This window comes from Xiphophorus hellerii, chromosome 7 (genome assembly GCF_003331165.1).
Source record: "Xiphophorus hellerii strain 12219 chromosome 7, Xiphophorus_hellerii-4.1, whole genome shotgun sequence".
NCBI classification, from domain to species: Eukaryota; Metazoa; Chordata; class Actinopteri; order Cyprinodontiformes; family Poeciliidae; genus Xiphophorus; species Xiphophorus hellerii.
Window position 1 is genome coordinate 26,926,426 of NC_045678.1, and position 24,058 is coordinate 26,950,483.

The 24,058-nt window shown below is 40.6% G+C and overlaps 1 protein-coding gene across 2 annotated transcripts; it reads right to left on the bottom strand.

The window, feature by feature from the left end:
* Positions 1–732: 732 nt before the first annotated feature.
* LOC116723094 (activin receptor type-2A-like) lies at positions 733–12,555 on the bottom strand. 2 transcript variants are annotated; one of them, XM_032567687.1, is made up of 12 exons: positions 11,651–12,555; positions 8,972–9,197; positions 7,513–7,628; positions 6,469–6,614; positions 5,860–5,883; positions 5,493–5,636; positions 4,352–4,495; positions 3,287–3,420; positions 3,098–3,212; positions 2,456–2,594; positions 1,852–1,982; positions 733–1,515 (listed from the first exon to the last, which is right to left on the bottom strand). In XM_032567687.1, exons 1-12 carry the CDS (start codon positions 11,703–11,705, stop codon positions 1,321–1,323), a joined length of 1,569 nt encoding a protein of 522 aa, XP_032423578.1. In that variant the 5' UTR covers positions 11,706–12,555; the 3' UTR covers positions 733–1,320. The 2 variants fall into 2 exon arrangements, with proteins under 2 accessions (XP_032423578.1, XP_032423579.1); XM_032567688.1 differs by lacking the exon at positions 5,860–5,883 and having other exon boundaries at positions 11,651–12,553.
* Between the last annotated feature and the right edge of the window lie 11,503 nt (positions 12,556–24,058).

Here is a 24,058-nt window from a genome sequence, read left to right on the forward strand (position 1 = left end):
AGGAAGTTAGGCGTGTTGCCTTACAGAAAAACTAGAGCTGTGTGAGGGACTCAAAGAACCTCAGTACCTGTGACTGTCCCAACTACAGCTTTAAAGACTGTTATATACGATCCATAACACTAAAGAAGTCATTTGGATGAGAAGTGCAACATCTTCAAGTAATAAAAAAACCCAGCTGAACTTACAAAATGAGCAGCTACTGTTAATAAGCCAGGATAAAGTAATAAAGCTCTTTGCAGTTTCCGCATGTTGGAAACAGACAGCTGCTCTGTCTAAATTTAAACAAAAATCATTATGTAAAAACAACAAAACTTGATTAATTGCATTGACATTTTTAACATATTAAAATCTATGTAATCAAGTAACCAAAATTAATGCTTTAAAGACCAAGTCCCAGTGAAAAACAGAATAAACAGCGTAACATTATGCTATCATACAGATGTTTTACTATTGTATGCGTTACGGTTTAGATCTTAATTTAAATTTAGTAACTGAATGCTCAGAAAAAAATGTCTTTTGTAAGTACGACACAGTGTATGTCATGCTATAATTTGGATTTGTTAATACAGTCAAAACTGTAAGAAAAGAAGCCACTTTGCTCTAAAGTATCAACTTATTAACTACTTAGTATCAGCAAGTATCTAAGCTGAAGTTTTCATTCTCTGTTCTGAAAAAACAGCATCGGGACGCTGCTAGCTGTTACGACAGCAGAGAAAAATGAAGATGCTCAAATCTTGAAAACTGTTATTTATTTTACAAACACTGGAAACATCTGGATTGCTTTGTCACAGACTTTGTGGATTGTATTAAACTATAAAATAAAGTCAGCTGCGTTCTGCGGACCAGACACTGATTACTTTTTCAGATCATCAATAAATAATTTAGTTCTTAAAACATCTGAAGTTGTCCTGAGATGCTGGTCATGAAACACTAAACAGGTCAGTTCTTCAGTTGAGCAGCAGATGTTCAACAGGAACGTAAAAGGCTCCTCAGGTTCCTGTAGATTAGACAACTCGTCTGTGGGAAGGAAGTGTTCACAGAAAGTCTTCAGCAGCGATTCTCTGCTTTCCAGAAGATTAAAAACGAGGTCAACAATTCACCTGGAAACTGAACCATCGTCCTCTGATTCCACCGTCCAAAACCCTCAAGTCCGACTGTCCATCAGGAGCCAGAACCAGGTCTTAGTTTCACCCTGAAATCCTTCGCTGTCCATCATCATCATCATCATCATGATCCTCAAGTCTTTTATTTTGTAGTGCCAACGTTACGTCACGGGTTTCAGATTACCTTCCACCTGCAGGTAGAAGTCAATGTTCCCCATCAGAGCCCGGATTCTTTTGGAGAATAGTCCATGTTGGTTACCATGGTAACGACCGTGACGAGGTCCTCAGGAGCGGTGGCGTTCGCCTGCCGCTGCATCTGCGTCACGCGTTCCTCCACGCAGCCGGCCGACAGCCGAGCCTCGGCCTCGTGGTCCCAGAGCTCCTCGATGGTCTCGCAGAGCAGAGCCAGACCCTGCAGGGGAGACGAACACGTCCACAACACCGGTCAGGGACCAATCAGTAACAAACACGTCCACGACACCGGTCAGGGACCAATCAGTAACAAACACGTCCACGACACCGGTCAGGGACCAATCAGTAACAAACACGTCCACAACACCGGTCAGAGACCAATCAGTAACAAACACGTCCACAACACCGGTCAGAGACCAATCAGTAACAAACACGTCCACAACACCAGTGAGAAACAACGCAGTAAAACACATTTGCAATTTCTAACATGGCTGTTATTTCCTCAGTTTGAGTTGTTAAGACAGTGGTGCATGCTGGGTAGCGTAGTATGACTCACTGCATGTTTCTGCCAACACTCCCTCAAGGTCGGCCTCAGCTTCTTGAAGACCACCACCTCCTGCATGTCCTCCAAAGACGGGTGCTGGCCCACCTCCTCCTCAAACGGCAGCATGTACTCATCCACCGGACCTGGACATTGAGCAGAAGCAGATATGAGCAGGATGTTAGCGGTAGCCTCAAGTCACAGAACACAACGAAGACGTTTGAGTGAGACTCAAACTTCTGCATGACCGAAAAGTCTGGTGAGAAAAAAAAAAAACCCTCAGAATAAACAAGATTCAATAATCCTGTCAGGAGAAAATCCAAGACCTGTAATTAACGTATTACAGGCCAACTAACTTTTGAAAACGAATTCAAGACATTTTAAGGCCTTAATTTTATTTATATGAATTTAAGACTTCTTAAGGCTGCGCAGCCACTCTGCCTACTTAACGGGCTGAACTTGTCCAGACTGAATCTAGACTTGCTGTGTTTTTTAGAGAGCTCAGCTCCAAATCTGTTTGGTTCTGATAAACGTGTGAACCACACAGTTTATCACACAGTTGTTAAACTCTTCCAGTATTTTAATGATTCAGCCCAACAAGTCGGGTCGTGTTTCTTACCGTCAGCAGCTTTGCAGCGTGAGGCGAGCTCCCACAGCACCAGGCCCACAGCGTACATGTCTATCCTCAGGAAGACGTCCCTCTGGAAGTTAATGGCCCCTTCCAGGACCTCAGGGGCCATGTAGCGCCGGGTCCCCACCTGAACAGGAACATAGAAACATCAAAGATTACACAAAAGAGGTCGTTTTTTTTAAACTGATCCAAAAGAGCTTTAAAGTAGAGCTAAAACTCAAGAATCATTGACACTGACACCTAATTTGGTTGTTTATCGATTATTTGAGTAATGGCACATTCTGATTTTTCTTTTTAAGCTTATTTTTTACAATATTAGAAATACACAGAAAATTTAAATTTGCTGGAACAAAACGTATTTACATTTTGTACAGTTTTGACTATTACAACTCTAACTATGTTGTTCTTTCAGCAGTTTGACTCTTTTTGAGTCTGTGTAGTCTAGTTAATTAATCGATTAGTAAATTAGTTGACAATTATTTCAATAATCAATTAACCATTTCAGTCCCACTTCTGAATAACTAAATGTTTTACCCATCAGCCACCAGAGTAGTGAGATCAGCTGCAGGTTACCTAGCAACAGCCCTTTAGAGGAGATTACAGAGCAGAACTTTTCTCTGGAGGACTCACGTGTCTGTGGTTCGCCGCCGAAAATTTCCCAGCCTCGAATCTGAGAGCGAGGCCAAAGTCAGCGATGCAGGCCGTCAGGTCAGACTTCAGGAGGATGTTCTTCGTTTTAAAGTCCCTGAAAGAACAAGACGACTGAAAACCTTCTGTGTGCCTGTGGTTTAACCTCTGTACTTGGATGTGACGTCCTACCTGTGAGCAATGGAAGGTTTGTGTCCAGGTACGTCCTTATGCAGGTAGGCCAGACCTCGGGACATCGTCTGAGCGATGAGACAGAGCTCAGACCAGGACAGGACGTTGGCTTTCAGGTAGTCACACACCGAGCCCTGAGGTCACAGGACGGACAGTTAGGATACTATAACACGGCTGTGTGGGAATATTAGTTTGATCACTAAAATAAATGCAGTTTTTACACTTTTGTAGCAGGAAAAATACAATAAATGTGTCATTTTCAGGTTTAAAAGTTCTGCAGGAGCAAATCAATGTTTACGCTGCACCTCCTTGACTGTCCAGCAGAGGTCAGCAGAGGTCACAAGAAGTTTGTTGAAAACTTCTTGTGGGAAGTTTTCAACAAAACTTCCCACAAGAAACTTGCATGGTAGTGTTTTGCGTAAAATAAAAAAAAAATACAATATTCTGTTTGTGTCTTATTCAGGGTTAGGGTTTCTTTAGCACAAGAGTCTAACCAATTAATAGTTAGACTCTTGTTTAGCATCTTTCTGAAAGATGCCAAATACTAATGTAAAAACACACAAACATTAAATATATAGCTGTTAATTTTTTTTCACTGTTACTTTGCCTTTTGAATTACTATTTATTGATATCACTAAGTAATTGCTGTATAGCTAAATAAACTTTATTATAAAATATATCAAACTCTTATTTGCAAAACTCTTGTTATAAAAATTTCAAATCAATTTTGCTGTAACTGCTACACACAAGTAAACAAAATTCAATTTATACAGTGTTGCAACTTAAAAAAAAGCTAACACTAACATCTTCTGCAGGAGATTACATATTTTTGTAGGAATTATGTGTCTCTGGTTGAGATTCTCCACATTACTTGCAGCTACATTTTTTTATGTTTATTGCAGTTTCTTCTGTATCCAGCAGAGGTCACTGTTTTGTGTATTTAGCCTTATTATCTAGCAGTGGTCCATATTTTATTTCCTGAAATACCCGGCATCACCAGCAGAGGTCCATCCTCTGTCAACATATTGCAGTACTGTAAAAGCCCAGCAGGGGTCACCGTTTCACCTTGTCATGGTAGGCAGTAATGAGCCACAGCTCCAGATCGGCGTTGCAGCCTTTCTTCTCTGCTCCGATGAACAGCAGCAGGTTTTCGTGCCTCATCCCACTCAGGCTGTAGATCTCGTACTCCGTCTGCCACGACTGACGTTCCTGAACACAGAGACGGAAAACTCAACATCGAATAAAGCGACTCTGATTCAGGCAACACTGGAAACGTTTATTAAAGTAAAATGTGTTTGGGAAATATTGGTCAATCTCTTGGAACTGCATGGATTCTGCAGAAGGCAGTATATTAAATTTATTGCCATTTTTATGTCATCTTTCTCACTCATAATGCCACTGAGTGAATGCATAAAGTGAACAAGTGTTTTTAAAAATACTATTTTAAGCCATTGACAGTAAAATCGTAAACTATTATACATATTTGTGTTGCTTCAATAACAGATTACGTTATGTGGCTTAGTTTGAAAACTTTTCTTTGCAGTTCTAACTCAACATTTTTCAGATAATTGCTTTTGTCCCTCTATCATTGCGCTGGATTCATTTTCAGCATGATCAGCTAACTCATCAGCATCCTTTGGCAGATCATCTTTCAAGCCTCTTTTCTCTCTCTCTCTCTTATTCTTATTAAAATGTAGCTAGATTTATCTTTTCCACACGTGAAACATTTGGCTATTTCTGAATCTGGACATCCAATAAAGGATTTTAATGGATGAGAATGAATGGTGTTAGCATACCAGCGGAAAAACAACTGGGGAAACGTAACTGTTTTCTTTAGTTATAGTCGATTTATGGCCCCCAGATTGCATGTATGCATCTTTTTTGGGAAAACTAATAAAATTTATTGCCACTGAGATTCAAATGTAATGTTTTTTAATGTCATTTTCATCAACAAGGCAGTTCATAAAAACATCATACAGTTACCAATTGTGAAACTAGTAAACATTACATTTTGTTGAATGCCATCATCCATATGCACCAAATATGTTAGTCAATGTTCTAATGATTATGGTTCTAAAAGCAACTCTGTACATGTTTTTGATTTCCACAAACTCAGTGTTTCAGCTGTTTTGCAGTTTCCTGGAAGTTTGTTCATTTAAATCTTTAAATTTAATCACTTAATCCTGAACTGATGGAGCAGACTCACCTGGATGGGGAAGACCTTGACAGCTACTTGTTCACTGAGCAGCTGAGCCTTCCACACACAGCCAAAGCGCCCCCTAGCTTTGACCTCCAGCAGCTGCACAGGCCTGTGACCCAAGACGGGGGACGGAGGCATCAGACTGGGGTCCTACAGGAAAACAGAAACAGGAGGTTCTGGGTGAGATGGGATCCTTCAGATCTGAGTCGTTTTCCTCAGAATAACCAAACAGATCTCCATGCACCATCATCATCATCATCATCCTCCTCTTCCTCAGTGGACATCATCAGTGTGAGACAAGCACAGGCAGCATCACAGTGATCAGTGTTTGTACACATAGAGGGAGGAAGGGAGGAATGAGAGAAGCTCTTACCTCCATCAGAATGTGGAAGACGTTCTGAGGCACAAACACAAACAGGAGGTCACAGTCAGAGCTGATCTGAGATCTGTCGTCAGTCGCCACCGACAGCACTGAGCTGCTGACAGCCTTGGTCACAAGTTTATTCACAGGGTACAGAAATGTCCAGCTGACGCCACCTCAAATGTCTGTCATTGTTTGACATGAATAAACGATCGGAGTCCTGATCCAGAAGGGTTAGAAAAAGATGAGCGTTTCTGGTGAGCTGCATGCGTCTGTTACCGTCTCAGCAGAGCGGACTCATAGAAACTAAAAGTCAGGATCTGGCGCTTATATGGAGTGGAGAACCCTGCAGTGTTTGGACTCAGCCCATCACACAATGTTCAGATAACTTTGTCAGACGGCACTGATTTCCCAGGGTTCCCATGGCAACACAATCACAGAAGGTTTGAGCTGAACTGTTGAGACTCAGTCTGTCCCACTAAGATCAGTTTGGAGCAACAGAAAAGACAGAACCTGTCAACTGCTTTTTGTATATATATTTTTTTAATAAAATAACATGATTAAGAGATCAAACTGCAGCTGAACCGTTCCGCTCATGGGACCAGAACCAGGTGGACTTGCCTGTGTGGGCAGCAGGACCGGAGGGTACGGCCGTCTGTGGCGTCGGTACATCCAGAAGGAGAGCAGCACCACGCCGCTGACGGCCAGGCTGGGCACCATGGAGAAAATCAGAGGCTCTACTGGCTGCTTGGGCGGGGCACTGGTTGCTATGGAAAAATAAAAAGAGGACGACAGGTACTATAAGTAGAAGGAAATAAACACAAGAGACAAAAATATCAGACATGATATAACCAGGTGAAAATAACCATGTGTGATAAAGTTGTTAAGCAGGAAGGACTGGTGATGCCATCAGGCCTGACGCGATAAATTCTGCTGGACGAGAAATTGTCCCAGAAGTTATTGCGATAAATAACTTCAATATCGCAACTACATTATTATTTAATGCAACTTCATTGCATTATTATTACTCATAATAATGCAAGTTCACCTTCTCCAAAAAACTTTTAATTTTGTAAAGAACACTGCAACATATTTTAAATATCCAAAATAAGACACAACACAAACAACGGTTCCTTCAAACGATAATCAGAATGACAATTATCAAGCTTATTTTCAACTGATTAATGTCTTATTACGACAGACTTGGATGTTATCAGGTTAGCATGAAGTCATCAGGGTAACAGTGATGAAGTCATCTGGATTTGGACGTTACGCCATAATTATGACATCACAGGAGAATTATAATATCCGGATGATGTCATAACCTAATAATTATGTCAGCTGGCTGACTTGACATCATCGGTGTAATGATGATGTCATTAGTTTATTTCTAAAAGTAGGAAAAATATTGACGTCAACAAGAGATAAACATTGATTTAGACACCAATCTACACCATTTTTTAATAAAATATGAGTCTTAGTAAACAGAACGATCTACCCTACAGTTTCAAAACAAGTGGAAACAGAATACAGGCCTGATCTACACAGAGTTTCTACATCTGCTGTTTCTACTTTGAGCGATTACAAAGAAGTGACACAATCAGAAAAGTTATAGGTCTGATGAACAGGAGGTGAGGGCATGGCCGGTGAACAGGTGTCTCTTACGTGTTGCTGAAGGCTCGCTGACGTTGGGTTGGTGAGAGAACTTTATGTTACACAAACTGACATCACAGCAACAGAAGAAGACCTCAGGGGCTTCTCCCATCTCCACACACTCACTCCTGGTGGAGGAGGAAGAACAGCGACACATCGTCATCATCACCATGTGAACGCAGTGATCAGCTGACCAACCAGAGTGAAAACATCTCTAACTGAACTCTACTGTTGACTCTAGTGAGACTTTTTTTATTATGATTTCTCCTGAAGAAGCAGTTATCAGGTGTTATTATCACAGTGGCTTCACACAATCAAAAAATGCACTTTTTCAGATATTAATAAATGTAACTAATAAAGAATGAATAATAATAAATGTAATTAAAGACATCAACAGCTTCACAGACTTTCAACATATCAAGAGTTACAAAATAAAAAGCAAATCAGGACTTAATACAATTAATTTACTACTGATAAATATTGCAATGTCCACACCACTCAATGCTTCAGCGTCTCAGCCACTAAAAAATGCATCAACTGAAGGAATCAAAGTCAGTAGCAGCCCAGAAATGCCACAGGCATGCAGGAATAGCATGCATGGTGCTTTAAATATAATAATCTGCCAAATATTGTATGCAAGCAGTTTTATACAAACATTGATGCTGATATGATGAATGTGATTTAACAAATAACACAGCTTTACTCAAGATTTGTTTTAGGAAGAATTATCTGTTGACAGTGGAAAAAAGGAAGGAAGTCGTGTTTCATATCTGAAATTTTCATTTTCACAAGGATATTAAACACTGAAGTTATTTGCCATATATGGAAGCAGTCAGGGAATCCGTTTCTTATATTTTAATAAAAGAAACTTTAACCTGTAAGTTTTGGGAGATTAAAAACTGGTTGGTTTTCAAACTGAACATTTTAATATTTTGATCATGAATCCAGCAACACCAGCTCTGTTCTCTGCTCGTGTCTGGAGCATCGCGGCCGTTGTGTAAATAAGACACAAAACGGTTTTGTTTGTTTAATAAACGGATGAACCTCGAATGACTTCTGTTGTGATCTTAATCAATATAAAGACAGAGTGAACTAAAATTCACCCTGAAGGGATGGGAGATGTTGCACAATAATTCTATGGAAACACTGATGTCTGTCCTCATAAAAACTAAAGTAGTACACAGGTTTCATCATATTCAACAGGCAGAAAGATGTGAACTCACTGACTCTACAGATGCTAATAAACTGGTTCAACAGGCTGTGAAGGAAGCTCACCAACCACCATGTTACGGTTAACTTATTAAATCACACAAATAATGTTAAGACAGGCAGATTCCACAGTAAACATACAGAGAAACCCAACATTATTCAGATTCCTGTCACATTAAAGAATCCCTGCCTGTGTTCGGATGTTCATTTATTTAATAACTAATCGTAGGAGCACAAACAGTTTTTCCCCTGAGCTCCTCACCTGTAGCAGCTGGGGTGGTCCAGCCAGCAGCCCTGCTGGATCAGCTTCACCTCTCCGGAGGCGTTCTTCCAGGTGGAGAAGCAGTGCTGCCGCTTGTCCTCCTCCCCGGAGCAGGTCACCACGGTCCTGCCGTCAGCCCGACCCTCTGCGTCCATCGGGACGGACGACGACGGGTTGTGGGTGTACTGAACGCACTGGTGGCTCTCCGAGCGGCCCAGGATCGACCCTGACGCGACAAAAAGACTTTCAATATGCAGAAGTTCTGCTGCAGGCGTTCATAGCGTGGAAGAGCTCATCAACGGTCTCACAGGACAGGTTTTAAGTGCACTATGATTAAAAAGTTCTACACAAATTAAATAAAAAACTTAAGTTATTAAATGTTAAACTTTTTCAGTTTAATTTGGTGTTTTTCAGCTCTGGACTGGGACTTGAATGCTTTTACACCAGTGTACAGTAAGCAGTAATCTTCATAAGTTATTAACTAGGTTTTAGTTGGCCATTATAATCCCCATTTTCAAGAAAAACTTCATTTAATCAGGATGGAGGAGCAGTTAGTGGAAACCCCAAACGGGTAGGTTTGATTTTTCATTGCCCAACCAAAACTTTTAACCCAGATCTTACAAATCACAGGGAAAAAAAAAGAAAATCAATCAGAACATTGTATTTGACAGCATTCCTACACATCTTTATGTAAAAACTCCAAACTCAAATTTCTACAGTTGAGTTCAGACTGTTTTTATTGACATTGCCAGCATATGTCCTTTTACTAAAATCCAATAAACATAAAAGACGCAGACAGCCTGTATGCATGAGGCTTAGATAATTACACAACACTTAATGAAGTCCCAGCAGCTCTTCACAATATGCATAATGTGTATTATGATATTGCAATTTAATGGCACAATAACCACTGTAATGTCTACTTCTGATATATTAAATATTACTACATTATTGTTAATTACAAAATAGTCAAATATTTCTTAAATTTAAATGTTTTGCTACACCAACTATTAAAATGTGTAGCATTTCTCTAATATAGACAATCTGTGCTATATAAAAGTTTGCATGTTGTCCGTATATTATCTAATATAAACCTACATTAAATTGATTTGTGTTTCACTGGGATCCTCTGGGAATTATTACATTTTTGTTCTTCACCATAAAAATAAAGTGCGCTGCAGGACTGATAACTGCTTACATAACAGTATAAGAGCAAGTCAGGCGACGTGTGTTTATGTATTTGAAATTAGCGAGCGCTGATCGTGCTTGTTAAAGGAGTGCCCCATTTCTCTGTGGAATATTTTAACTTCCTGATTTAGGAGCCAACAGCGAGGGAGAACAGGACACACTAGTGAAGTAGGATTTGGCCCAGTGTTTGGTACCAAGAGCCTCATCCGACCTGGACCGAGCAGACACATGGTGGCTCCCAGTGGATGGATTTAAGGAAAACAAGTGATTATTTCTAGATGGACTAAGGAAGATGTCAGAGCATCAAGGTGAAAAAGTGAAAGCAATAAAACTAATGACAAAAAGACAAAGGGAAGGGAACAGGAGTTTGATTAATGTTGAACTGTTCTTCAGAACAACGAGAACTTGAGGCAGGAAGAAGAATGTCCTGAATTAAGGTCTTTAGACTTTGTGAAAATTCAAAAGAGCTGGAATTTCAGTTCAGGATCAGTTTCCCTTCCACTCCTTCTGAAAAGAATGAATAATGTTCATTTCTGCCGTTTCTGGAGTCAGACTGTAAGATGAAGGTGGGTACCTGTAGTTCTCCAGGACAATTGGTTTTATGTTGTTCCAGTTACCTGGGAAGTGGGAACACAAACCTGGGTTTGGCGTCAGACCAGAGATCACAGTGTTCTAATTAAGAAGCTGGAATTTCAACATGGCGTCACCCTTAAACAGAGTTTGACGTTACAAACATTATTTTAAGTCTAACTTTCCATAAGCAAACACTCACTTGTGTTTGCTTATGTGTCTTGTAAAATAAGATTGTTTCCACCACAGATTACTACTGTTGATGCGAGGAGCGGCCATATTGAAACAGGAAGTCAGCCTGGAGTTGCTCCACTTTCCCACTGATTTTCCCAATTGATTTTTTACAACTGGGAACTCGAAATTTCCCAGTTCAGCCACAGCTGGAGTGTCGCATATTAAAGCCCACTTCGCTTTTCAATATGGCCACTACTGACATCGATTTATCCAGATGTGGTGGGAAGGTTTATGTTACAAGATATGCATGTAAGCTGCGTCTAAAATTAATTTTACACGTAGCGCCTGGAACTATAAACTGAACAAATTAAAAGTGGTGTTGGCTTAAAGTAAAGCTTATATTGATGTTTGTAAGCGGTACATTGTTGAAATTCGGACTTTTTACCTAGAACCCAGACCTCGGGTCTCACAGAAAGCAGCTCGCTTCTCAGCTCCAACACTTCCGGTTCAAATGATCGGGAAACTATCAGAGATTAGATCGGAACCAGGTGTGCGGGAACAGAAACACAACTAAGGATGGAGTTAGCAAAGGGTGGATAAGAACCAATGATGTGGAGCCAAAAGGAGCAAAAACACCAGAACCAAACACCTCTGGTTGATTAAACAGAACTAATCTGGGTGAAGCTGGTACCAACGGAACCAGAACTAACTTTGATCAGCTAACCTTTAGCTAGGTGTGCATCTCACCTGAGCAGCAGGAGATGAGGAGAATGCTCAGAACCAGTCTGGCTTCTTGTCCCATCCTGAGTCCAAATCGTAAAGCCTGAGTTGTGTTTGTGACGCTGTGACTTTTAAACTGGCTCTGATGAACAGAACACGGAACCACGTTTCGATCCAGACAGCTGATTAAGGTCCGTCCCGTTTACCGAAAAACACCGAACCAAAGCTCTGCGGGAAGAGTCAGAACCCGTTTGTGGAACTGGAGAAATGTCCGAAACGTTGACCCACAGAGTTCGGTCATCATGTGGGCAGCTGAAGTCGGTTCGGATCAGGGGTATCTGGATCACAACAGAGTCCCAGAGGAGGCGGACTGGCAGAGATTGATTTCTTCAGGAGCGGGTTCGGTTCTGGCTGGAAAGCTTCGCTCCAGACCTGGAGCTGTTTTCCATGAGAACCGAACCACCATTCGGTCCTTGTTTACCTTAGTTCGGTTGTGATGGACTTGTGTTCGGTTGCTTCATCTACCCGAGCCGGGGTTAGCTACTAGCTTAGCCCTGCCATCTAAAACTGAAGAGACAATTCTTCATCCAGCACAAACTGAATCGCGACTTGGACCGAACCTGCCGAAGTTCTGATTCCGGACTTAGAACGGGTAGATATAGAGCTTCAGTTGTCTCAGGCTAGATTCTGCTCTCCCTGACCGTCCCAGCATTGCAAAAAATGGCTGCCGTGTAGATATTAATCTGTTTTTAAGCTTCTTCCACAATATAGTGACTGACACTGCGAGCAGCCAATAGAAAGATGGAATGGTCTTTCTCCACCAATCAACTGCTACGTGTGGATGTAAAACAGCTGATGGAGCGGGAAAAGCCCCGCCCCCTGTCAGGCTCTTTAAACCAGCGATATCCAACCTCTTCTGGCCCACGGACCAGCTTCATGTTCTGAAAAATCTGACAGACAATGCGAGTATGGACGGTTATGTCGTGACATTAGCAAAGTATCAAACCATAAAAACAAACTATGAACGCAGGCCCAATCTGTTCACACAGCGCCGCTTTATGCCTGTCAAGATTACTAACAGGAACAGAAGGCTGCAGCCGGTTTTTCAAAATAAAGCGTCTTGTGACGCTCAAGTGAAGGGAAATAATATTTTATGTTTCAGGCCGGTGCTCTATTTTACAACCAGCCAGTTTAACCAGCAGATTCCAGTAAACCAGATCCAGTAATTTAATCAATCAGTTTCATAATAACTGAGCTCATTAACAAAGATTAATAGCTCTGACGATATGAATTATTGAATGTGTTTTTATTGAAGGAGCTTTATTACTTAAAGCTCCTTGGACCTTTAAGTAATATTCTCCATCAGACAGCACATGTATGATGGAGAATATTATCCATCATACTTTAACCATACGTATTTATGTTTAAAGTTTCCTCTGGCAAATTTTTTTTAGAGATAAAATTAAGGGACAAACAGCAAGAAAGAATAGAAGCAAGATAAGGGAAACTGAGGATCATAATTTATTGGACACGATGACAAAACAAAATCGGGACACTTTTGATAGAACCACAAAACACTTTTAATATATGCCAAATGAGAGAAATTCTAGGTCTTCAATAGATACCCACTGAAGTATCACACAATCTGGAGCAAGAGTCTGTGTCCATTTGAAGACATTTGTTCAATGTTTCCACTTTAGTAGCTTGAAAGAGAGAAAAAAAAAAGGGAGAGCTGCAGTTTAAAGATATACCAATAAGGGTCTGTTCATATGCTTGCAGTGTTTTGTTAATTTGTTTTGTGTTAAATAAAAAATAAGCGTACTATACTTTTGTGTAGTAATTTAATACTATACTTTCTGCTTCTGTAAGAGAACAGATACATAATGAAGCCAGCAGTGCTAAGGCTTCTCATATAGCAAACACTGAATACAACAGGATTTATCTTACAAAACATTCACACTGGCCAAATTAAGCTAAGATGTGAGGCCTCAGATGATAATAAATTATGGAATGGTGGCCTTTTTAACACTGCAGATAAAATGATCAGGGTCAAAGATGAAACATTTTGGATAAAAGTAATCAAAATGAACGATGAAATCACGGTTTAAACTTCAGGATGATGAAAGGAAAAAATGTGATGCTTTTTAGATGAATGTGTAGTACTGTAGTCAGTCCCGTAGAGGGCGGTATGATACCGATATGTTGCTGTAAAATCATCCACATACATTGAAAGCGCAACAGCTAGATCTGATTTGGGATCAGCTGACACACCACGGACACGGAGGTGGAAACTGGAGCCTATTTTCTGTCAATCATCAGAAATAATAAATACATTTCTAAACAACCCACAAACTATTTATTTTGCTTGGGTATGTGATAAATCAACAAAATGGTGAATATAATTGTGAAGTTTTAGGAAAATAAAGCATCGTTTTTAAAACTTTAAAGAATTAGTGCGGTCAGTCTCCTTTAGCTTCTCTAAAGGACAATACAAGGCATCTACCTACCTTCAACTTTCACATTAAAAGCAGAGGTAAGGTATAAAACCACATCCCAAGCTTGAGACATCTCAAGCAGAGCTCTTTCAATCCAACATGTGAAAATGGAAAGAGCATGGTACAACTCCAAACCAACCACAACCTCCACTAAACTCACAGAGCCACCATGGAGAGCAGCCAACAAGCCCATGGTGCCTCTGAAGGGCCTAAGAGTCATGGTTTAAAATATATCCACAGTACAACTCATGTTCTGCACAAATCTGATGACATGAAATCATTTGTTAAAACTATTGAATAAAGGAGCTCTGGAAAACCTGGAAGTTGCTTGGAGCTTCAGTGGAGAGCAGAGGAAGGTTGCTTTTCTCTATAACATTTTATTTTGAAAGTACAAAATTCCCAGAAGAAAATCCTGGAACCAAAACCAATAGAACCTTCCAGTGGAGACCTGAAGCTTCTTCAGCGACCATTTAAACCAAATCCACTTAGTTCGCAAGAATACTGAGAAGCTACAATGATCTTAAAAAACCCTCACTGCTTCCATTGATCCACCAGTGCAGGTTATGAGTTACTATCAGGAACCTTTGGTCTGATCTGAGGTCCGCTTTGTGGGAACATAAAGATTTCTGGTGGTTTTGGTTTGTTCCTCGAAAAAAGGCTTCTGTCCCACCAAAATAAAAGCTTGTTTGGAGGACAGGAACTCCTGCCGTGTTCTGTTCATTTGAACGTGTGAAGAAGAGGAAACGGTTCTTGCTCCAGCTGGGACTTAATGAATGCAGCAGTGTGGAGGTTTATTTTAATGCTTGGCTCCGTCTGCCAACATTATGACACTTTGTGGGAACCACTGGGAGCTTTTTGTTTCTCAGACATCATGGAGGGGTTTTATTTAGCTTGATTTGTCTTTAATAAACAGATTTAAAAGAAAATTTTGCTCTCTCCTCATCAATCAGCTCCACCTTGTGACTCCATTGGGAACCCTGAGGGATGCAATTCCAAATGGGATTGACCTGTTGAAAGTGTTACAATGAGATCCACGTCATAACTGTGGAGTACAGTGCTTTGCAAAAGTAGCAGTGAACCTTTCTCTTCTATGGATTTTCTCTCTTAGATCAACAAATATAGTGCAGAATTGAAAAGTGGTCAGAAAATTATCTTCTGATTAGTCAAAGTCCGCAAAGAAGTGGAGCAGCAGTTATTTTGTGAAGAATTCACCAGAAAAATCAGTTCATTCTGCAAATTATCAACTTGCTCTATCAAACATAAAACTCCAATTTCAGTAAAATGTGTTTACACAACAGTGACCCATTTGAATTATGCACAAATAATCATCATTTTTTTTTACAATTTCTTAAAAACTTTGGAACACCATGGACTTCCTGGTGCTGGTCACATGCATAAAAGCCCTGTGAAATATTGACTGGTCGTTTTAATGTGGAAATGTATTAAAAATGTGAATGATTTATGTGTTGTTGTTTTTTGCAAGTCACTAATAAAGTTATTTATTTTTTATTGGTCCTCCGTATTCCTGTCTGACAGGCTCTTCCAGCTGAGTTCTGGTCTGGTTTGAAAGGTGCTGTTGCTAAGAGATGCTGCCGCGGCTCTGGAAGCGTCTCCTCCCCGCCGGTCGCTCTCCTTTGCAGCCAACATTAAAACCAAACGCACCCTCGGTTTTATTCAGGCCTTTTGCTGCAGACATCCTGCAGACATCAGGGGCCCATTGGTGGCTTTCAGCTGCAGACTCCGTCCTCCTCGACTCCGTCTTTGTGTTCAGAGTCAGGACGAAGAAAAGTGACCTGATGGCAGTGCCTGGACGTCCTGCAGGGTTTTTATTCTGAAGTGGAGAGCCCAACTGGGACAAAACAAACAGGCTGAAAATGGCTGATGTGTTCCTGTCATGCTGCTTCCTGTCTGTTGGTTTAAAGGCTGTTCCTGCAGAAAGAAGGTGTCAGAGAGCCTGCAGAGCAGCACAGGAAAAAGAGCCCGCACTGCAGCGCCACCACCAGGAAACTCAAAACTCTCGAATCCCAGTCTGAGACAACAAAGCTGCTACTTGTCTTCATAGTTTCTCCCAGATAGAAATTCAAAAAAATTTAAGAATGCAGAAAGTAATTTTGCAGAAGCCTCTTGCTGCAGGAAAAGTATACTTGCCTTTTCTTTCTTCACTTTGCAGATTTTATTTTATTTTTTTAAAACAAAATGATAAACCATGGATGTACGTATATACGATGACTGACAGCTTGATATGGAATGTCCATCTGCTGAGGACACTGCCAGCTAATGTAGCTGACCACAGGAGAATACACAGAATGAGCTGACTTTGGAGAGGGAGGCTAAGCCACTTGAATGTGCACAAAAATCTCAGAGTTGAGCTTTAACCTACAGGAACTGCATCCCTCTTCCTTCAGTATGTTCTTGCTGGATCTTGGGTCCAAAATATTTTATTGCTTCGAGTCTCAAGATTGTCTTCGGCCTTACAGTTCACTCACTCAAAGTTCAGAAAGACGTCACTGCAGATTCCAATTGTCAGAGTGGCAGATACTGCAGTGTGAGCAGAAATTACACGCGTGACCGTCTGAACATACGTGAAAATTTGTGGGTTCTGTCTGGAGGAAGTTCAGATCTCAGCAGCATCTGTATTCCGACATGTTTCTCCTGCTGTCTGAGCTCTTTGTCTGAACGAGAACCTTTCAGCCTTCAAGGACGAGCTTTGTGTCAGAGTGGAGGTGATAATGTTATCGATGACCTCTTGACCCTCCCATCCTCCTTCCTCTCCTCATCATTAGTTTGTCTCATTATGAAGGGACCGTGCTGTCGTCCAATCAGAGCCCAGATAATGAACACAGATACTGGATGCAGCAGCTCATCACATAAGTAATGACGCTCTCTGATTCCGTTCGCTCCCAATGTCTGCAGATTTTGGATTCTTTTGTGAATGACACAGGAAAGCTCTCCTCTGCTGTTTCCTGCAGGTATGTTTATCAGTTTGAGTAAACCTTTACAGATGAAGCTGCAGCATATGATGCTGCAGGAAGCGAAACTCCTCAACCATTCTTAATCTGGTCTGAATCAAATCCTAGGTTCAGATTTTGAGTGAGATCTGTCTCATCCAGACCTCATCTGTTTATTATGTCTGATCTGAAGTTTCCTATTCCTCTCCTCTGAAGGTCAGACTTTTCTGATGGGATTCATTAAATCTGCAGTTCTGATTTCTATCAGAATTGCAAAAATGATGATTTGCAGGCAGAGTCTCTGATAAGACTTGTTAATATTCAGTTGAGAAACACAGTTTAAATGAATCTCAGAGCAGCCAGAACAAGCCCAGTCATTCTGATCCCCAGAACCAGAAAATCCTCTAATGTCTGGTTCACACAGCAAATTTTCAAAACCCGAGAGACCACACACACATGACGATACACAGTCTAAGCTGTTACAGATTTGATAGTATAGTAGGAGCAACACACCTCGCACAAATCAATTTCATTCACCAACATTCAGATGTCAGACAGAAAATCTCACAAAACCCCTTCAGGCCAAATGTGAGTTCAGAGTAAACAAACATGGCCGACTAGGTAGGCACAATGGTGATAGTTTGTGGATCATGCTTAACAGAGAAGAAACAAAACAAAGACATCTCTGACATCCAACAGACTTTTTAATGTGCCAAAGCAGTTATGTTGTCATCTTTGAATTTCCCTCTGTATTTCCGTCACCTACACGATATCGAGGCAAGACAATTCAACATGTTCAATTTTTTGATTTTAGATACCAGTCGACTCGTCCCCGATATCTTTCTGAGCAGACCAGATCACTCTTAGCACAAGACACACAGCAGGAAGATCACGTAAGGTTACCTTAAGAGCCTCTGTGATAATAGGAACAGCTTTATGATTGTCAGTGTGTGAAAATTGGTCTAAAAATCTTACCATGTGAACTAGGCATTAGGGATTCACCTTCAGGGTTTGTACTTTCCTGGTGTAGTTTGGAATCAGTTTGGAAACACTCCTGGATCAGTTTGGATTCTGTTTATGAGTAAAGTTGATGGATGGTGTCTGAACTTTGATTGGTTGTTACAGCAGATCAACAGCTTGTGACTGATTTACTGCAGAGTGGAGATGAAAATCTAGTGTTTCAATAATACGTAAAGTCATATGATCTGTGGTGACAGGAATCATCTCTGCAGTCATGCATGTGAAAGGTGACAGAACTGAGGTATATTTCTCTTGAGGAGAAGGTTTGCAAGCTTTTCTCTTGTCAGATATTTTCACAGCAGGCTGGTTGGCTTGTGATGTTATCATGTTGCTGTCATGTTGATGGACTAATATGATGATGTTATTTGGTCACTCAAGCTGTACCTGCATGAGTCTATCTGTTCCTGCATGTTTTTTTTGTGTGTTTTCAGGTTGGCGTGTGTTTGTGTGTGTCTACATATTGGTGTGTGGGTGTGTGTGTGTGTGTGCGTGTGTGTGTGTGTGTATGTGTGTGTAGCCAGGCATTCAGTGGTAATCTGTGGTAATCTGATAAAAGGGTCAGATTACAGAGATGTTTGCAGCTGATAACAGATCAGATGTTGGATCAGAACATTGTCAGGGCGGCGGGGTCGGGCTGGGGGATGGGACGCTCCATGTTTAACTGGACACAGTCACATGACCCATCTTTGTTTCTGCACAGAGGATCTGATCTTTTCAGATGTCTGATCTACACCTGCTCTTAGCTGAAAACAGTGTCCATCAAATAATACCCACAATACCCTGCAGACTGGGTACAGCACCCTCTAGTGGCTGCTTGCTGCAGTAAACTTCATTTTGTCATCTTCCTTCTGCTGAAACTCTGATTTTAGAGATTTTTGTTTGGATGTGTTCAATGATTTTTTTTTTCTGGTATAATGGTAACTATGGCAACAGTGTAGCTGCTTGAGTTTGAATGGATTTTCTAAAGACAAACTAATTTTATATATTTTCTAGGCAGCTATAGAAAATTAGTTTTTAACCTAATTTAAAGGAACTAAGCGTTTCAGCTGTTTTGCAGTTTTTTTGGAAGTTTGTTTCGGATTTGAGGTGGATAGAAGCTCAATGCTGCTTCTCCTTGTTTGGTTCTGATTCTGGGTCAGAGAGTTTTGACCTGAGAACTGGGTCAGGAGCAGACCCTGAACAGAGACAACACCAACCTCAGAAACCCAGTATATAAACCAGGACTAAACTGCCAATCCAGAACGTTCTGGATTGGAGATATATCTCTTTATGAGCCGGATCATGTCCTCCTGGACTGGTGACCTTTGCCACTTTTTCACATAAGTGGAAAAGTACAAAAAAAAAATCATTGTGTCACACAAAAACCACCTGAATGACTGAAACTGGGCAGCAGGTCATGAATATAAAGTTTGAGGAGATAACTTCATATGAGACAGACAGAAACCAGGTGAAAGGTTCCAGGTTCTGGCTCATTTAAATTAGGGTCAGGCAGATGTTCTGCTCTGACAGCACCTCCTGTCTCCGGTCCTGTTAAGAGGGTTCTGTTTATGGGTCAAAGGCCAGATCAGGAGAGAGCACCAGACTGGGGGAAAGTTCGGATGTGATGAAAATCAGATCAAGCATAAAGAAATGTGGAAACCAGTCTGATGAGGAAATTTTCATAAATAAAGTTTGGTTTTGTTCAGAAAGACGGTTTTAACAATTTCTGATTCAAGAAGTATAACAGCAGCTCAGGAGATGTTTCAGTCAGTCTAGTTTTAAATGACTCTCTTACAAGCAGCAGGTCGTTTTATACTTACATAAATTATCCTGAAGCATCAAACAAATTCACCTAAATGCTTTAACTTTATCTTGAGTAAGAATTGGGTCTTCACAGGTCATAGGTCATAGAACATTATGCAAACAGGATCAAACTGAGAACATCAAAAAGGGAGGAACTGAGGTCTGTAATCATTGAATTCACCAGAACCAAATGGTGAATTCAACTTCATTATTCAACTAGTAACAAATTGCCAAACCAGGTCAAGATCAAAACCAGCTGATTAACAAAACTATCACTAGATGTGGTTTGTCAGCATACCAGAACCAGACATAAAGGCAACAAACTAAAATGCCAAGACCGTGTGTGATCACAAACCAGAACCAGGTATGTCAATTTTGTACAAATACAGACAGAAACAAGACGCAACCATTAAATCCCTGAACATAGAACTTGGAATAGGACATAAAACAAAACAAAACCTAATCATAACTTCCTAAACAGAACTGGACAAATTTCAAAACAATCAGCTACTGTCCTTTTTTCCATTAGAAACTGAAATCAACACACTGTCTACTTTACTTTCTTCTACATTTAACACTGTTTTCTTATTTTCTCCATGTTTAATAAACCTCATAAGAGTAGTGTTGCAGTTTAGGTGGTTTTTAGATCGTTAAGGTAGTTTGTAACATTGCGACAGTGACTCACTGACCCTTTCTGAGCAGCGATGAGGCAGAGTGTGTCAGCAGGGCGTTGAAGCGTCTGCAGGACGCTCCTGCAGGCTGGACAGAAGGTAAAATCTAACTCTGTTCCTCTTGTCGTCCTCTGAAACTGATCAGAGAGGAAGTGTGGGAGCAGCAGGTCGTCTGGAGTTGCCACATTGCTGACAGTTTGTCTTACCTGCTAACAGACGCGGCGATGAAAGCTGCTGAGTGAGCACTTTGAGTCAGACTGATGTTACCCAACCAGCCGCCGTTTTACCCAGTTCTCCTTTCACAGCAACAAGGTGAGAGGTGGAGCTGCACACACGTCAGACTAAGCTGCAGCCAAGACGAAGACAAGAAGATTAAAAAAAACTTCCTGTTCCAGGGTTTTGGTCTAAAACAGCTCCATGTTTTATATGGCAGCCTTCAAACTGCAGCAGTGCAAGAGATTTATTCATTTTGTCCATCAGTTTGGCTCTGCTTAATTTTATTATTTATTAACACACACAACACATCACTGCAGGTTACATGACAGATTTCATTATGTTTGGAAAGTATGATGGATGCATTATGGACAATAACTGTATTATTATTGTGAAAACATTTTCAGCCAGAAGACTCCCTGCTGATAGGTGAGTGACAGAGTTCCATATAAAAAACTTTTCAATCCATTTTTTCACAGAAAGCTGATTGAACACAATGGAGAGCAGGACTATGTGACGGGTTTGATCAGCCTGTTGATGCATCAGACTCCAGATTATAATCTACAAACACATTAATGTTCATCCACAAAGATTTATGTTGCTTATATCTCTGTGTAGAGAATAAAATTTCTGGCTAAATATAAATTTATAGGGTCTTTTTTACATTTTTGAAAGCTGTTCTTAAAACATGGTTTATGTAAAATGCAACTGTATTTTTGTTATGAAAGATCAACTATTTTTATCTTTATCTCATGCTATAAAGTTATTCCCTCATCAGAAACATACCTGGTGTGATGCTTTTATTCTTTAATGCATGTATCTAATTGTTTGCTCATGCAAAGCTCCGCCTATTTACCTAAAGCTCCGCCTTTATTCTACCAACCTTGCAGCTGTTCTGTCATTTTCATGCATCATAATAACATCTAATTAAAGTTTGACTGGAACCTGATAGACTCTCATGGATGGATGGATGTGACACCATTTAACACAGCAGCCTTCCATCAGCTCCCAACAGCAGGAATTTACCTCGGATACCTGCATTAGAGGCCTAATCTGCTTATAGAAACATTATGGGATGCTGAATGTTGCCGTGGCAACAGCAGGTGTCTCTGCATTAGGATGAAGATTATCAGACTGCACTTATCTTTGTTGACACACATGAGTGCGGGTGGGGTTGGGTGGTCTTTAATCTGCGTCTGACATTATAAAAACACGCGCTGATCCATCACTGAGACAGAAACAGGTGGGAACTGATGAGAAGTCAAGAAAATCCCGACAGAAATCAAAGATTCCTGCTGGAACATCTCAAAACAAAACTAACAACACAAAAAAGAGAAAAGGAGAAGAAGGAGCAGGAAGTGTATTCCTTCTGTTCTTTACATCAACCCAGATTTTGAAGGGGTTCATTTTGTTTTTTAAAGGAACACTTCAACACTTTTAAATCTAAAGATACAGTACAGGTATATTTGTTAGTTTTACTGCTTAAAGGAGTTTTCAGGGGTTTTACTCTTTATAGGAACAGTTCATTTTGTTATTTTCTTTTGGCTTTGACTAGTTACGGTTTTTTTAATATTTTAAAATAATAGTTCAGACTTTTGAGTGTTGTTTTAAAAGAACAAATCTTGATTTGAGTACGTTAAAGGAAGCATTCAGCTGTCTGTGTGCAGTTTCTGCTCTGTTTGATTGTAATACAGCAAGATCTCCCAATCCCAACCCCACTATATTTTAAATTAGTTACAATTTTTGCATTAAAAAGGTCTTATCAATGTTTAAATTTAACTTGCTGAAGCATACAGACACCCTGTTAAATGTACAATTCAGGTGTTTGTGTTTTAAAGGGACTGCATTGTTTTCTTAAAAGAACAGCACACATTTTCAGTGTTTTAAAGGAACAGTTCGTGTGTTTTGATGCTGTAAAGAACAGCTGATATTTGTAGGATTCTTTTAAATGAACAGTTTGGGTGTTCTGTTTTGAACAGTTCAGATTTGTTGGATTCTTTTAAAGGACCAGTTCTGAGGCAGGTCAAACTGGAAACCCTCCCAGCAGTTTGAGCTGTGACGGGTAAAGACTCTCCCTGCTTGTCACGTTAAACATCAGGGGATTAAAGCGTCTCTGTTTCCTCTGTTCAGACACATGAACCAACAGCAGAAGGTGACAGTGAACACATGAACTGTGCTCTGTGGCCCCCTCCCTGCCTCTGTCCTCTCTGTTGGGGGGGGGGGGTATATGAGGTGCAGATGAGACCCTGAGTGTGTTTGGAACAGGGGGGGCATTGATGGGCTGGCTCTGACCGCTGCACATCTGGACGACAGTCAACAAGCAGCTCAGTGTGGTGGCATCCTCCATCTCTATATGAAATCAGACGCACATTCATAAGCCCCCCAAACGGGCTCCTGGGGGCGGGCACCACCATCAACTCTTTATCTGTTCACTGCTGAAGAACACGTTTGTTCGGCGTCCTGATAACGAGTCAGAGAGAGGATGACAACGACGACGCTGTGAGGGGAGCGAGGGAAGAAGAGCCTCTGAGGTGGGACACAGGGGAGGAAAATCTACTGTTTATCCATGAGACGGTTCTGATCGATACACGATCAGATTGATTGGTAGGTCTGAAAGTTACGTCAAACTGTTACTCTGAAAACAGAAGGTTTTCAGAGTGACAGTTTGATGCTCTTCTCACAGCAGTCCCACATGAGTCCTGTCTGACTGGAAACCAGTTTGGTTTTTATTCTTTAAAGAAACAGTTCAATTGTTTTCAAGAACATTTCAAATTTTGTTTCTTTAATTGAAATGAATTGAAACACTCAGGGACGACAACCTCCTACAATTACCTCCAAAAACACTTATATCTGCCTGTTTTAATAGTTCAAACACAAAATATGCCTTATGCATTAACACACACAATGGAAATCATCTTTGCATTACCACAGAAGTTAACATCTACATATTCTCCTTATTTCCCATTTTTGGGGTGCAGCCAATCAGCATAAAAGAAAGGAAATAGCACTCCTGTATTGGCTGCTTTCCTTGATGCTTTCCAGCCAATAGTGTGTCGAGTAGCATTGTGTTGAGATATTTCAGCTTCCAAAGGTGCATTTTCTTTTGAATATTTTAGATATGACAGGACCTGAATTCAGTGTATAAATAGACATAAGCTGTAAACATGACTGTCAAAAAAACAGAAGTTGTTGGATGGGCTAACCTCACTTTAAACTCTGGAAACCCAAAGAGTGCAAAGGTGGAAAAAACAATCCCAATTTTCCAAAATATAAAACAGAACATTTGTATTCAATTTATAATGTTAA

What these genes read in the sequence shown, in the direction of transcription:
- LOC116723094 (XM_032567687.1), bottom strand. Translation starts at nt 11,705, where the DNA reads ATGGGACAAGAAGCCAGACTGGTTCTGAGCATTCTCCTCATCTCCTGC. An exon ending in CGGTCCTGCTGCCCACACAG is followed by an intron (nt 5,884 to 6,468) that starts GCAAGTCCACCT and finishes TTTGTGCCTCAG; the next exon opens with AACGTCTTCCACATTCTGAT. An exon ending in TCAAGGTCTTCCCCATCCAG is followed by an intron (nt 4,496 to 5,492) that starts GTGAGTCTGCTC and finishes CTCTGTGTTCAG; the next exon opens with GAACGTCAGTCGTGGCAGAC.